The sequence below is a fragment of the Microcaecilia unicolor genome, chromosome 10 (genome assembly GCF_901765095.1).
Source record: "Microcaecilia unicolor chromosome 10, aMicUni1.1, whole genome shotgun sequence".
Classification (NCBI taxonomy): Eukaryota; Metazoa; Chordata; class Amphibia; order Gymnophiona; family Siphonopidae; genus Microcaecilia; species Microcaecilia unicolor.
In genome coordinates this window covers 52,906,442-52,922,529 of record NC_044040.1, presented here as the reverse complement: position 1 = coordinate 52,922,529, position 16,088 = coordinate 52,906,442, and the positions used below count along the sequence as shown (strand labels likewise).

Here is a 16,088-nt window from a genome sequence, read left to right as displayed (position 1 = left end):
AAAAAGAAGGCAATAATGCCACTGTATTAAGTCTCTAGTCAGACCTCATTTGGAATACTGTGTACAATTCTTCAAATATTTGAAAGGTATTAATCCGCAAACGAACCTTTTCCGGAAATACGAAGGCGGTAGAACGAGAGGACATGAAATGAGATTGAAGGGGGGCAGACTCAAGAAAAATGTCAGGAAGTATTTCTTCACGGAGAGAGTGGTGGATGCTTGGAATGCCCTCCCGCGGGAGGTGGTGGAGATGAAAACGGTAACGGAATTCAAACATGCATGGGATAAACAAAGGAATCCTGTTCAGAAGGAATGGATCCTCAGGAGCTTAACCGAGATTGGATAGCAGAGCTGGTAGTGGGAGGCGGGGCTGGAGGTTGAGAGGCGGGGATAGTGCGGGGCAGACTTATACGGTCTGTGCCAGAGCCAGTGGTGGGAGGCGGGACTGGAGGTTGGGAGGCAGGGATAGTGCTGGGCAGACTTATACGGTCTGTGCCCTGAAGAGCATAGGTACAAATCAAAGTAGGGTATACACAAAAAGTAGCACACGAGTTGTCTTGTTGGGCAGACTGGATGGACCGTGCAGGTCTTTTTCTGCCGTCATCTACTATGTTACTATTCTGCAGTCTGCCTCTTCAAACAAACAAAAACATGGAGTCAGTCCATAGGGCAACTATTAAAATGGTCAGTTGTCTTTGTCAGAAAGCATGAGACCAACTCAAAGATAACAGCATGTATAGTTTGTAAAAAAAAAAAAAAAAAAAAAGATGGAGGAACGGAGTTATGATAGAGAAATCTGAATTGAATTTGTATTCAGGAGGGGTACTAGCTGTGACTTGTGATGGACAGTCAAAAAGTACACAGTTGCTTTGGTTGTACAAGTTGTCTCCTTTTTCATTGATGATCCCTAACAAAAGTAGAACTGATTCATTTGAAGTGCTAAAAAGCAAGGAGATCACCTGGCTAACAAGAGCCATGAATTTATCTCAGAAGAGTCTAAACGTAGATGAGACATTCCCTTCGGAGGGAAGAAGGTCATCTGCTCTACCCAAACTCATTAGGGCATTTAATAACCTATGCCTTCTCACCCTCCTCTTCTTCAAGGATCCCATAGGAGAACAGAGAAAGAGAACCCTTGAAACCAGAACAATCTTGCTACGGACTATCTAAGTCACTTGGTGGGGCCATGTACAGCTGAGAAGAAACATCTAGTGAGAACTCTGAACCAAAGTATAACAGTTCTCCATTCCTCAACAGGTGTCTTAAGTAGAGGAGTGTGGTAGCCGTGTTAGTCCACTCTTAAGGTTATCAATAGAAATCAAACAAAATAAAACATGGAAAAGAAAATAAGATGATACCTTTTTTATTGGACATAACTTAATACATTTCTTGATTAGCTTTCGAAGGTTGACGAAGAAGGGCAACCTTCGAAAGCTAATCAAGAAATGTATTAAGTTATGTCCAATAAAAAAGGTATCATCTTATTTTCTTTTCCATGTTTTATTTTGTTTGATTTCTATTGATAATCAACAGGTTTAATGCAACTTGGAGAAACCCTGATGCATAATTCTATTCTATTATTTATATTCTGCCTAATTGCATAACAGATTCAAAGCAGATTACATCAAGAGATCTTCATTCTAATTAAGAGAAAATACAAAAGAATTCAGCCTCCAATTAATTATTTAACCAAATAGAAAAATATATATTTTTTTAGAGCTTTCCAAAAAGGAAAAGAAGAAGGAATATGTTTAACCCGGATGGGAATATCATTTCTAATTTTAACAACTTGGTAAAAAAAAGAATGTTTAAACTGAGATTTTAATCGAATATTTTTCATTGAAGGATAACTTCATTTTAATGTGGACTGAAAGCAAAAATTAGATTATTTGGAAAAGTTAAGAGCGGCCACATAGGATTTTGTAAATCAATGTTGCTATTTTAAATTTAATGCATTGCTCTAAAGGCAACCAATGCAACTGGCACAAAAGGGGTATGACTCTCTCATGTTTCATCTTAAAAATTAACCTCGCAGATGTACTCTGAAGCAACTGCAATCTATTTCACTGTTTAAGCAAAATCCCACTATACAGAGCACTACAGTAGTCTAACTATGGTAATACTGCCTGAGCTATAGTTCTAAAACTCTCAAAGCTTAAAAAAGGGCGTATAGCCCGGAGTTGACATAACCAAAATAAACACCTCTTAACTAGTTCATTAATCTATTCTTCAAAAGTCAGTTTTGGAATCCAGTATCACACCCAAAACCATTGATTTGACTCGATCTGGAGAACATCTGTAAATAGAACCAATTCTCTATTATGTTATTCGAAATCTCTAAACCAATCTTTGGTTTTTTTGCTTATTTAAGCTTCAAAACATTATTCTGAGTCCAGCTATCTACTGTTTGAATAGAAGATTCTTAATAGCTGGAAAGTGTCGAAAAAAAGCTAGTAAGAGGACATAACACAAAAATGCCATCAGCATAGGATAGAACATAATTAGTGAAAGAAAGAAAGAAAGAAAGAAAGAAAGAAAGAAAGAAAGAAAGAAAGAAAGAAAGAAAGAAAGAAAGAAAGAAAAGAGGCACCTAGACCTTTCTCACTCAGGTGACCAAAAATAGAGGACACAAAAATGAGACTGGGGCAAGACATTATGGCAGATCCAACATGGCAGCCATTACTGCTGGAACATGGACTGCTTTGGGGTGTGGAGGGGAGAGGGTTCCCCCTACTCTGCAGCTTTCTCATTCACAAGAGTTGCCTGTACCTTGCAAATCCCACTCTCTCTCCCCTTACTCTGCATCTGACTACCTGCATAAGCAGGGCAGAAGGGATTTGCCAAAAGCATATATTTCAGTCCTAAAACAACCTTCATATCTTTTGCTGCACTCCACCATTGAGCCGTTGGTGGATCTCACCTCCCAACAGCTAATACTGTGAATTTTCACTGCAGGCAGCTCATGCCTGTAGACTATTTATATATTTTTAAACTTAAAAGATAAACAACATCAGCAGTCAGACATATTACAAAGTACAGGGCCGATATGACCGGCATAGATTTCCAACTATAACAACAATACACCCCTCCCCTGAGATGCAACAAAAAAACCCTCACATGAACCTGTATCCTCTCCTACCACCCACCACCAACCCAACCATTCCAACATTAGACAAACTCCACTACCATCTTGTAGTCATCCATTCACCAATTCAACCAGCCCCAACCTGAACCAAACTAACATCCACTTTCTTTTACACTCATCCCCTTTACCATGTCTCTTATTCCCATAGCTCCATGTCAACCCTATGGAACGCAATCCCTCCACATTTATGCCATCCATTGATCTCTCTTGTTCGTCCATCAGATATCCAATCTGTACAACCCATGTACTTCCTAATAAAAAAAAGAAATCCTTCCCATTTAGGAGCAGTGCACTCTAAATACCTATCATCTCTATATCTTTCATTTTTCTTTCCATAAAAGCCACCCCCAACCTCCCATCCAGCACCACATTAAAATACCCTCCAATCAACCAAATCCCACAACCTTCCAATACTAGGAGCTCAAATAACTCCCAAAAAAAGGGCTCCAGGAATATTAGGACCTTAAACATTCAAAGTCATAAACATACCATTAAGTTTACCTCAAAGCAGATCTTCCTCCCTTATCAAGCATCCATTTTTCACAACGTGAAATCCCTTCCAAAAACAATAGATCATTTTCTTCATCCCACTATTTGATACAAACATATTTTCCTCCCCTTGATTCTCTTTCTGGAGGACCAGCGTACTTCCTAAATAAGAGCAAAATCAAATTTCAACTTCTGTAGATAGTCAACCCCTTAAAGTTATTTGACAAGATGATCGACACCCTCACACACTCCAGGATACAAATACAAATTACCTATCCTCCATTCACAAAGTGGAATTAAAGCACACCAAAATAACCAATGACTTTGAAGTGGTAGAAACCCCATCCTCCGCCTCCTAAGCCCAAACCCAGCATCATAAAGTCATGCCCTGACCCTCCCCATCCCTGACAGTCATACACCTCAGCCCAATAAGACCCTTTTACGCTTTATACATACCAAGAAATAAATATAATTCTAACAGCATCAAACCAGTTTATTAAGAAAAAAAAATATCCACAACTTTCATTCACCCATGAACCAGTGGACGTAGCAACCGGTGTCCTCAGCACCTCTGTCTTTTCCCACTCTGATCCAGGCCACTGATCCACTGCCTGCACACTGTGGCAACACCAGCCAATCCTTGAACTTTACTCTCACCATGGCAGATGCAGCCCTGGCAGGGCTCCCACCTCCATAAACCACTTCTGCAAAGCTATGCTGGCCACCAGACTCTTTATACATCCATCCATCACCATCTTGAGCATGCGGTAAAGCACACCCTCCACTCTCTGAGGCCAGAAAAAAGGCCTTGATATCCTCTGGAGACTGAAGGTCCTGCCAGGCTCCCTTCACCTTAAGCTTAATAGGGAATACCAGCAGAAATCTCCAACGTCTCTCTAGCAACATTTTCTTTACGGGTCCATACTCTGACTGCTTTTAGAAGTCTCCCAGTTGAAATTAGGATTCAAAGAGATGCACCAATTCATGTACTTCAAGTCCCACTAACCAGGTTTTCCTAATAATCCATTCCCTAATCTGAAAATGCAAAAACTTCACCAAAATGGGTCAGGAATGACTGCTGTTAAATTGCCGCCCCCCCCCCCCCCCCCTCACCACACACCCTGTGTGATCTCACTACTAATTAACTAATTAACTACTAATTAACTTCCGCAAATCTCTGAAGATTTACCTCTTTGACAAAGCATACCACGAGAACCCATAACTAACTAAAACACAACACCTATCCAACTTTACTCAGAATGTATCTCTGTACAACTGCTTGACCAAATCCTCCTGTCTTCCTTGACTTCTTTGTAACATCAAATGTACCTTCATCCTGATATGGCAACGCCATAACAGTTTTTTGTAAGCCACATTGAGCCTGCAAACAGGTGGGAAAATGTGGGATACAAATGCAATAAATAAATAAATAAATAGTGTCTCACCACTGAGTCAACATTTGATGAAAGAGGTTTGTTGTTGTTGTATTTTAACAAAGGCAATCATATCTGCACCCTTCATTTGCTCTAGCATGTCAAGACTATGTAGATTGACTTGGAGGATCAGTCACGTCGAAGCCATTATTCTCTCTTGGGAGTGATTTTCTTATGTAATGTAGGAAGAATGTTTGCAGCACCCATTTCCTATGCCTTCAAATTGGCTACTCAGTGTTCCCGTTCCTTCCACAGCCATGAATGGACCACATCAAACTTGCCATTCATCTCAACTAACACCACTTTCAGAATCTGCATAACAAAGGCAACATCAGCTCTCATCATTCAGATATCCTCAACCACATGCTAATCTATTGCCCTGTTGCCTCCACTGCCATTTTGCTTTCACTCAGCTCACCAGATTCTTGATAATAAGTCCATGATCTGCCCCAATTTCACCAAGGGGTCATATGCTGGGATATCATTCTTATTTAACCACAAAAAATTGATCTAAAGGGCACAGAAATCAGATGTGTGAGGAGATGTCAGATAGAGTTTGCAGCAAAAAGCAACTATCAACTCTGTGCTCCTTAATGTCCTTTCTCTTTTACTTTTTTTATAATGTTAACAAGAATAGCTTCCCAATGAAAAGGATCTCTTTCAAAGAAGAAGACAGGCAGCAGCAGAGAAGGATGGGGAAGGAGGCAATGGAAGCAGGATCTAACCATGCTCTCCACCCCTACTCAAGCGGAGGGCTATCCTCATTAAAAACATACTGACACCATCCAGTCCCCTCCTCATGGCAGTCTCCAGCTGCATCCTCCTCTACTAGGAGGTTCTAGAGTGAGCTTGGATGGAGATCCATCTATTCTCAAAAGCGTAGGTTTCCACTGCCTTCCTACTCTAACCAGCAGCCACAGAGGTTTCGGCAACGTCAGCCACTTTCCCAAAAGACCCAAATGGTTCCCCAGTCAAAAGAGGGGGCAAGCTTTTGACTGGCTCCAGAAAAGCATAGCCACAGTCCAAGTAACCATCCCAGACCATCTGTGGGGGGGGGGGGGGGGGAGGGAGACAAATTTTTCCCATCAAAGGTGGCCCCTTGCAACCTCCGACTGGTAGGTTCTTCAAATAGTCCATCTCAGTTACACATTTCACTGGCGTCAGAAGTCACCAAATTGCTCACTGAGAACATCATATATCAGCTCTCAGCATAAGCAAGTTCTTGCAGAAGAAATCTCCGCCTTTTTCCAAGCCAACGTGGTCACACCGGGCTCCGCTGGATTATGTCACCCACTTGTGAAAATATCTCTGGCTTGCTTGTCCTTGGAGAAAGCACACTTACTAGTACTTACTCTAAGACAACGCAGCTGAAGGCCAAACTTGGGAGCACGCTCAACTGGAGCCTGAGGGCTTGCCTTAGGAGCTTAACTGGAATCCTGCTCCACTAGGGGAAGATGGACCAGATAAACTGTCCTTGGGGCCTAAGCAATCCTGCTGTATCAGTCCACATGTTTGCTTCACCATCTGGAGACAGAAAAATATTGAAGGCAACACTACCCCCACAGGAGGGGAATGAAGTCATCTCCGAGCTTCTTTCTCTGTCTCCATCTGTCAACAGGGGGACATAGTCTACTTGTTTAAAATGGATGGTGAGATTTAATTTTATTTGCCCACTTATATGCATAATTATATGCAGAAACTGCACCACTGTGGGCTATTTGCATAAAAATAACTGAGAAGCTGGGTTGCGATGGATCAAAGGCCAGCAACAAAGTTATCTGGATGATAGTGAAATTGAGCTGCTCTTCGGATAATTTATATTCATAGCCCAACAATGAGGGTCGCGTAGTTTGTTGTCTATACATATGTTAGACCAGTGAAAAAGCAGGCCTAATTTGTATGCTAAAGCAACAATAGTCACGACATAAACATATATTCAAAGGCAATACTGAAACATAGCACTGATGAACATACAAGTAAAGCAAAGCACTGACATGGGAACTTTAGTTTTTTTTTTCCAGTAGCCACCACTGCCAAGTTATCGGGCCCAAAGATTTATTATTTAATGAATGATGATCAAGAACTTGGCATCAACTGGTACTTCCCAGGGCAGCTTAAGTTATTTGCAGAAGGATTTTCACCCACTAAAGCAATAGGCAGTAGCTTAAAAAAAAAAGTGATACAGAGAGTAATGGTAAATGGAGTTCACTCTGAGGAAGGAGACATTACCAGTGGTGTGCTGCAAGGTTCAGTTCTTGGGCCAGTTCTTCAACATTTTTGTAACTGATAGAGCTGAAGGGCTACCCGGTATGGTTTGCCTCTTTGTGGATGATACCAAAATCTGCAATAGGGTTGACAACCCTGATGATGTGGATAACATGAGGAAGGACCTAGCAAAGCTTGAAGAATGGTCCAGAATTAACAGCTAAGATTTAATACTAAAAAATGCAGGGTCATGTACTGGGGCTGCAAAAACCCGATGGAATAGTAGTTTAGGGGGTGAAGAACTTTTGTGCACAAAAGAAGAGCAGGATTTGGGTGTGATCTTATGTGAAGATCTTAAGGTGGCCAAACAGGTAGAAAAGGCACTGGAAAAAGCTAGAAGGATGCTTGGTTGCATGGTGAAAGGCATAGCCAGTAGAAAAAAGGAAGTGATGATTCCTTTCTATAAGACACTGGTGAGACCTAATTTAGAATATTGTGTACAATTCGTGGAGACCACGTCTTCAAAAATATATAAACAGGATGTTGTCAGTACAGAGGGTGGTTGCTAAAATGGTCAGTGGTCTTCATCATAAAGCTTATGGGGACAGACTTAAAGATCTCAATACGTATACTTTGGAAGAAAGGTGGGAGAGGGGAGACACGATAGAGATGTTTAAATACCTCCATGACAAATGCACAGGAGGTGGAGTCTCTTTCAACTGAAAGGAAGCTCTGGAATGAGGGGGAGGTGAAAGAGGACAGACTCAGACGTAACCTGAAAAAATACGTCTTCATGGAAAGGGTGGTGAATTTGAGGAACGGCATCCCGGTGGAGGTGGTGATGAAAAATATCTGAATTCAAGAAAGTTTGGCACAGGTACTTAGGATCTTTAGGGGAGAGGAAGGGATAGTAGATGGCATGGATAGGCAGACTGGATAGGCCATATGGTCTTTATCTGACTTCATTTTTCTCTGTTTTTATGAAAACTGGTATAACTCCAACAAAAACTAAATTTTTCATAGAATTACAGGACATTAAATGTATTTACACAAATTATTAAATATATACTTACTTTCTTCATTTTTCTGTGCAAGTTGCATAAGCTGTTTGTACTCTAGCTCTGGCTTAGGTGCTTCCAAAGACTGTACATTATTCTGTAGCATTGGCTCAACTGAAGTCTGGACATTAAAAATACAGTTTTCTTCTAGTGGCATTACAGGAATCGTTTCATCCTCTGCCTCCACTACCACTGCATTTTCCTTATTTGTTTTTGAAAGTGGTGATACAGGAGAACATTTTTTGTCAGGAGATATCTGGAGGTTTCTTGCATGTGGTATATATTTAAGTGAAGAATTGGTAGAATCCCAGTCTGATACATCTGAAAAAGTCAAAACAGAAGCTTATTTTTGTTAAACTGTGGATTATAATTATATAAAAGTTGAAATTTTAAAAGCTATTAAATATTGCATCACAAACATAACATTTCATATGTATGTATGAATATATAAGGAGGCTTTATTCACCAAGGGTTTAGTATAAAACATGCTGTCTGATCTGGAACCAACACTGCCATTCCGGATGCCTGCTACACTTGGCCAAAAGCATTTAAAAAATGTATCCCTTGATTTGTTTTTAGGCTTTCTTTATTGTCAACGAGCATAAGAGGCAGGGGCGTAGCCACGGGTGGGCCTGGGTGGGCCGGGCCCACCCACTTTGGCCTCAGGCCCACCCAGCAACGGTGCACGCTGCAGGCCTTCTTTCCCTTGGGCCCTCCCTCCCCTTCGGGCAGCGCCGCAGTCTACCTGTACAGGAAAGCTGCAAGGCACCAGGTCGTCCTGCCACTACACTGCTGCCCTCTGCTCCGTTGTCATCATCTTTCTGGCACAGAGTTGTTACTCCTTCTTCTGCTGCTTATCTGCAGCAGATCCGCGCACTGCTAGGGCTGTATGCTGCTGCGACTGCTTCCTCTGCGCTGGCCTCGCCTTCTTGAAGAGGCGGAAGGCGGGGCCAGCGCAGAGGAAGCAGTCGCAGCAGCATACAGCCCTAGCAGCGCGCGGATCCACAGCAGATAAGCAGCAGAAGAACGAGTAACAACTCTGTGCCAGAAAGATGATGACAACGGAGCGGAGGGCAGCAGCGTAGCGGCAGGACGGACCCGGTGCTGTGCAGCTTTCCTGTACAGGTAGACTGCGGTGCTGCCCGAAGAGGAGGGAGGGCCCGAGGGAAAGAAGGCCTGCAGCCAGCATGTCAGTGAGTGGTGGCTGGGGAAAGGGAGGGAAAATAACTTGCAGCATGCTGGCAGGGGGAGGGGGGTCAGGGAGAGACAGGAGCACTGTTGGGATGAGGGAGTGAGACAGGTAGGGGGAGGGACGGAGAGATGCTGCAAGGGAAAAGAGAGGGAGAATGGTTGGATATGGGTGGGATGGGGAGAGGGAGGGAAAGGGCATGAGAGAAAAAAACATTTTTCATGTTGGACATGAAAGTGGAAGGGAGGGAGAGATGAGAGGGGAAATGTTGAACATGGCATTGAGTTGAGAGAAAGGAAGGATGGAGCGATGGTGGGGGGGAGAGAGAGAGATGTTAAACCAGGGGCTCAAGGCAGGGAGAGGGAGAAAAGTTGGACATAAAGAAGGTGGAGAAGAGGAGAGGAAAGGAGAGATGCACAAGCGGGGGAGGGGAGAAAGAGGGAAGATGGATCCAGGGAGAGAAGATAGACAATGGATGGTAGGGAAGAGAAAGGGAAAATGCTGGACAATGGGGGAGGGGAGAGAGATGGGACAGGAAGATGCTGGTGGTGGGAGATAAAAGGTATAGGGAAATAGGCTATGAGGGTAGAAAGAGGGAACAGATGCTTGGCCGGGGGGGGGGGGGGAGAGAAAATTTTGTGCCCACCCACATTGTGCTCAGGCCCACCCAAAATTGGCTGTCTGGCTATGCCACTGATAAGAGGGGTAATCTTATAAAGGTTTATCAGTGTGTAACAGTGTTTCTCAACCTTTTTTCAGTCGGGTCACGCCTGATGGACAGTGCTCGCATATGTGACACTTCACACACGACCCACACGGACCTTTAGTCTGATATAGTATGACAGTTCTTATAAATTAAACATGCCCTGCATCCACAACCTCCCCTCCCACCCAACAACAGATCATAACTAGCACATTTTCTCCATGTAAGTAATCATACAAAAAAATTATATACATGCAGTGGCCTAGTGGTTAGAGTGGTGGACTTTGGTTCTGGGGAACTGGGTTCAAATCCCACTGCAGGCACAGGCAGCTCCTTGTGACTCTGGGCAAGTCACTTAACCCTCTATTGCCCTAGGTACAAATAAGTACCTAAGCCGCATTGAGCCTGCCATGAGTGGGAAAGCGCGGGGTACAAAAAAAAAAAATCTGTATCTTGTATTCCACAGGATACTGGGAGGGTTGTAGTCCACAATATACTGCAATATTTGTAATCAAAATCCCCTGAGCTTGGCAGTCCTCTTACAGGGCAAAACTCAAAGTGATTAAATATGCCTTCTCTCCCTCCTCGACCTTAACTCCAACTCAAACACCCCGCTCCACCCTAGGCCGCTGCTGGATCCCTGGAGGGATCGAGACTCTCAGGGTTTCACAGAGTCCACAATAAATTCCCCAAACCATGTCAAATTCCCAGACTGGGGCAATCCCTTTTCCCCATATTCCTTCCTTCCCCCTCCCCTCTATAAGGGGAACAGAGTAGCTGTGCTATCCCCACACCCCATCCCCAGGTCCTTTTACCTTAGTCCTGCTGAACAACATGCTTGTCAATAAACATAAATTAATCAGTTCTCTTACTTTTCTTTCTTCTCCTTAAACACGGTCCCAGTATATAAAAATATCGCTTGCTCAGCTTCAACCTTGCTTCATTCCTCTCCTGCTTCCACACTAGGGAATGACTAGGTCACACCCTTTTTCTGTCAGAACCATCTCCTGACAACCTCCCACATGACCCAGGTTGGAGCCCTCATTTATTAGTATACTGCTGATGTAGCCACCTTTTCCCTCCCCTCATCAGGTCTGAGAACCAAGCTGCCTGTCTACCTTTGACTTGAGCCAGAACAGAAATGTCCATAGGCTCCTCTTCCATGATCTCTTCTCTCTCTCCCCCACCACCGCCTCCTGGGTTGCCAATCCATCAATTCTTCTAAGCCCTCTCCTCCAGCTGTCCCTCATTCCCCTGATTAATCCTCTTCAGATCCTCCTCCCTACCCTTAGAATTCTGGGTCTGGTAGTGTGGAGAACTGTTCCTGGTTCTACCCTGTGACTCCATTAAGGGTTGCTGGGAATTGTAGTCTTTGGCTCTCACTGCTCTCTCAGGGATAGGTGACAAGCTACTTTGACAGGATTGATCCTGGTGGACCTGAATCTGCGGGCTCTGCCCTCCCGTGCGGGTTTAGGGCAGCCAAAAGGAGACTTTCTCCCCCCCCCCCCCCCCCCAGCTATTTCCCAATCCATGCACCTGGACTCTTCACAATCTATATATATTTATTATAATTCTCATGCCATTCAAATATACATACACATATATATTACCAGGCACACTGAGAAAATACAAAACCTGAAAAAAATCCTAACTCAAAATACATGTAGCAAATCTACTATACAAGAGTAGCATTAATTCCTATGATTCAAAAACATGAACCCTATCTATACATAGGCAGCAGTACAATATTATACGAGGTCCTAGAACAGCAATACACCTACTACTGGTAAAATAGAACAAGTGGTGCTGCTACAGATTTCTACACAGACACTACATGCAAACTGAATACCACACCACCATCATACACAAACAGATAGACAGACCCTCACCAAATACAGAACAAGGGATCATGAATTTTAAATACAAATACAGACAACAACTGAACTGGGAAGTCCAAGAAGTCAAACTAGGCATGTACCACAACATAGGATAAATAAAAACGAAGATGCATTTCCAACAAAATACAAAGACATCTGTGATGCACATTTCCCACAGCTAATATATTCTACCCAATACATTCAAAATAAAACTTTTTTTTTTATACCTTGGTCTAAGCATTTATTCTTCCAAGCATGTTGGTCCCATTTTCTCTTTTCTAAGTTCTTGTCTGTCTTCTGCTCTTTTTCCAGTGAGTGCTGTCATTTGTCCTGTCTCCCAACCGCCACTCTCAGCCTCCACAGTCTGACATGTCCCCCCAACCCCCCCACCTATATTCTGATATGTCCCTCCTCTCTCCCCTTTTCCTTCGACCAAGGTATGGCATCTCTCCTGTCCCCCTCCCCTATACACCCAGCACCTCTTCCCTCTGCCTTCCTCCATCTTCTCCCAATGGGTCAACTCCTCCCCATTGGTCCAGCACCTCTCCCTTCCCTCCCCCTAAACTCCACCCTTCATGGTCTGATATGTCCCACACCTCACCATGGTCTGACATATCCCTCCTCTCCTCTATTCCCTCAGCCAAGGTCTGATACATCTTCTGTCTCCCTCCTCAACATATGTCCAGCACCACTCCCTCTGCCTGCCTTCATATCTATCCCATGGCTCAAGCACTTCGCCCTTCCTTTGAAAATGAGTCCAGTACCCCACCCCACAACCCCGCCGTGAGTCTAGTACTTCTTCCTAGTCCTTCCTGAGCGTCCCGGTCCACAAAAACCTGAATGTTTCACCAGTGCCAGCTGTAACAGACTGCTGAGACTGACCAGGATCTTTCCCCACTGCAGCATCCTGCTTGTGGTGTAAACATGAAATTACATCAGAGGGGTGGAACCCTGCAGAGGGAAGGATCCAAGTCAACCCCCATCAGTTTGTTACAGCTGCCACTGCTGGCGAAAAACACAGGTTTTTGTGGATCAAGGAGCTCAGGAAGAGGTGCTAGTGGCAGAAGTGGGGAGGGGTAGTTGAGGTACTGGACTCATGGGAGAGGGAAAGGAGCGGTGCTGGATCAGCAGCAGGAGAAGAGATGCACAGAAAAAAAAAAGCTGCAATGTATGCCAGCATTGCAACACACTACACACTAGTTAAGAACCACTGGTGTATACGGCCTGTTTTATGGACAGAAAAGTACTATTATACAACTGCACAAATGCATACAAGTGTAACATAAAGAGAAAGTGTTTGCCTACTTTTACTTAATCAGCATGCCAGCATTCTCAGATGTACATGCACATATTTACATAATTTTTTCAGAGCAAGTTTAAGTTTGTGTGTGGGAATTTTTATGGCTGGTTCTGGAAGTCTTTTATAAAGGCACACAGAAATCTATATTGCCTTTATAAAAAAGGTACCTGCGTGAATTAGTAAAAAAGAATATGAACCTCTGCAAGTGAAGAAGAACTACCTCCCTATCTATTCCTCTGAGTCCTGTGATTGAAGCCCTTTCCTGGCTGATGAGCACAATTCACCTGTTTCAAGATGCACCAAGCTAGTTTTTAAGCCAGTGTTTGAACACAGAACCCCTCCGAAGGGACACCACCTTGTAAGTGGTGGAGGGGCTTCCGTGTTTCAATGACTCACCTATGCTGAAGGGTTACCCATATCAGACAGGCCTCTGAGGAGAAACCAGACAAAGAGTGTCCCAAATTAGGGAGAGGGGAAAGATGGTGACCTGAAGCTCGTACACTCAACGGCCCAGCTGTCCTCTGAAGTTCAGTTTTTGTTCACTTGAAATTTCCTCTCTGCATTGCAGTTGCCTTAACAGAGGAAGGGGATAATGGGGGGGTCAGCCGCCGATGACCAGCGTTTTGTCCCCTGTGCAGCAAGTGTGGGACCGCTGTGTGACGAGCTGCCCATAGATGACTGGGTTGATGAGTCCTTTGATTAGCGCCGACGAAGGAGCGTCGATGCTCTTGGACCTGGAAACAACTTCATCACTCAAAAATCATTTAACCACCATGCCCAAAGGAGTGGAGGAGTGAGTCAGGAGTGTATGCTGAAACGGAAGTCGTTTACAGCTGAACCCGTGTCGGCGGTGCTACTCCTAAACCCTTATCAGCTTGGAGTTTTTGGCTCCCGTGGAGGTTGCATTGAATGTCATCTGGAGGGTGCTCCAGGACCTAACGGTGGTAGAGAATGACTTTGCTTCAGATATAGTCTTGTTAATGAGCCACATGGATAATGTAATAGAATCCTTTGAGAATATACAGCAAATGAAGTTCTACTGAAGTAGGAAATGGTTAAGATTTGAAAATGATAAAAGACCAGAAAAATTTGAACAAAATGAATATTGTTGTTACAGATGATTAATATCGAGATTGTTGTTTTCCCAGAGTTCCAGGTATGACTCCTAATGTTTTTTTTCCTCTGAAATGATTCCTCTTAATATATTAATTCAAAAGGAGTGAAGCCTGTGAAACTGGGATTACTTTAATCAGCGGGAATTGGATTGGAGATTCAAGGGTTTGTATTGTTAAACAATTTCTGGTTTTAAAAGGGAAAAAAATGAAATCAGGTGTATTACTTTCACTAATATTGGACAATAAGTATGTTTCCAGTACATTACAACTGATAGCGGAGTCAGCATTTCTGCTATGGTGACCCGTAGTCAGGCCAAGGTGGCCCAACAAGCAGAAGCAGCAGAGATCATCTCTCCAGTTCCAGATCCTGAGCTAGTCCAGGTGGGACCAGCTGACCAAGCGACAGGAGGCAGCACTCAGTGCTTCCAGCAACACCAGTTCCAGAGGTGATCGGGGCCATGAATATGGAACAGCCTGATTTAACTGACTAAATTGATCAGACTGATGACCCTGATTAGTCAGAGACACCAGCAAGGGCTCTTCCAAATATGGACACTGATATAGGATAGACATGCTTTTCAGGAAGCACAGTACTCTGACCCTGACCTGGAAGCCCCAAGGCAGAGAACTGGTTAGCCAACCAATGAGACTGGTAAAGATGGTATCCTATGGAATAGGGGCTTCTTGTACAGAGAAACTGATCCTGTTGATCTGAATAGGCCCTGGACAGCAGGCAATCAGCTTATAGTGCCCAGGGCATATAGAGAACAACTTCTACAGATTGCACACAACATTCCACTAGCAGGACATCAGGGGGTGACAAGTACACATACTAGATTGACACAGAACTTCTACTGGCCGGGAATATCTCGAGCCGTAGCTATTGTCGAACCTGCGATGCGTGCCAAAGAGTGGGTAAAACTCAAGATCACCCCCAAGCTCCCCTGAAACCTTCACCCATTATCAGTGAGCCCTTTCAGAGAATAACTATGGATATAGTGGGGTCCCTAGCTGGACTGAGAAAAGATATGTATTGACAGTGGTGGACTTTGCTACCAGATATCCTGAAGCAGTAGCCTTATCCTCCATAGAATCTGAAAAAATTGCCACTGCCCTGCTAGAAATATTTTCCCGGGTAGGACATCCACAAGAAATACTCTCAGACCAAGGGACACAGTTTATATCTGAGTTGATCCAAAATCTGTGGCAACGCTGTGGAGTGAAATCAGTACATATCACATGTATCACTCAAACTAATGGGTTGGTGGAAAGATTTAATGGGACATTAAATCATATATTGAAGACTTTTGAAGAGACAGGAGATCAAGACTGGGGAAAAACACTTACCCTACCTACTGTTTGCATACAGAGAGGAGTCTAAAGGGTTCTCTCCATTTGAGTTGCTTTATGACTGGAGGGTGAGAGGGCCCCTTTAAGTAATAAAAAAACATTGGGAGGGGGAAGTTGATATCTCTGACATTCCTGTAATTGAATATGTAGTTAATATGCGGCAGAGATTATAAGAACTTGTGGGCTTTGTCACAGATAACGTGCAGGCAGCCCAGACTAAGCAA

At 43.6% G+C, this 16,088-nt stretch overlaps 1 protein-coding gene across 1 annotated transcript in view; it reads right to left on the bottom strand.

The window, feature by feature from the left end:
* The window catches only part of ANKRD26 (ankyrin repeat domain 26), a 315,986-nt gene that overhangs the window by 143,933 nt on the left and 155,965 nt on the right, over positions 1–16,088 (bottom strand). Inside the window, exon 17 of the mRNA XM_030216173.1 lies at positions 8,346–8,651. Within this exon, the coding sequence (XP_030072033.1) occupies positions 8,346–8,651 (306 nt within the window). The remainder of the gene's footprint in view (positions 1–8,345; positions 8,652–16,088) is intronic.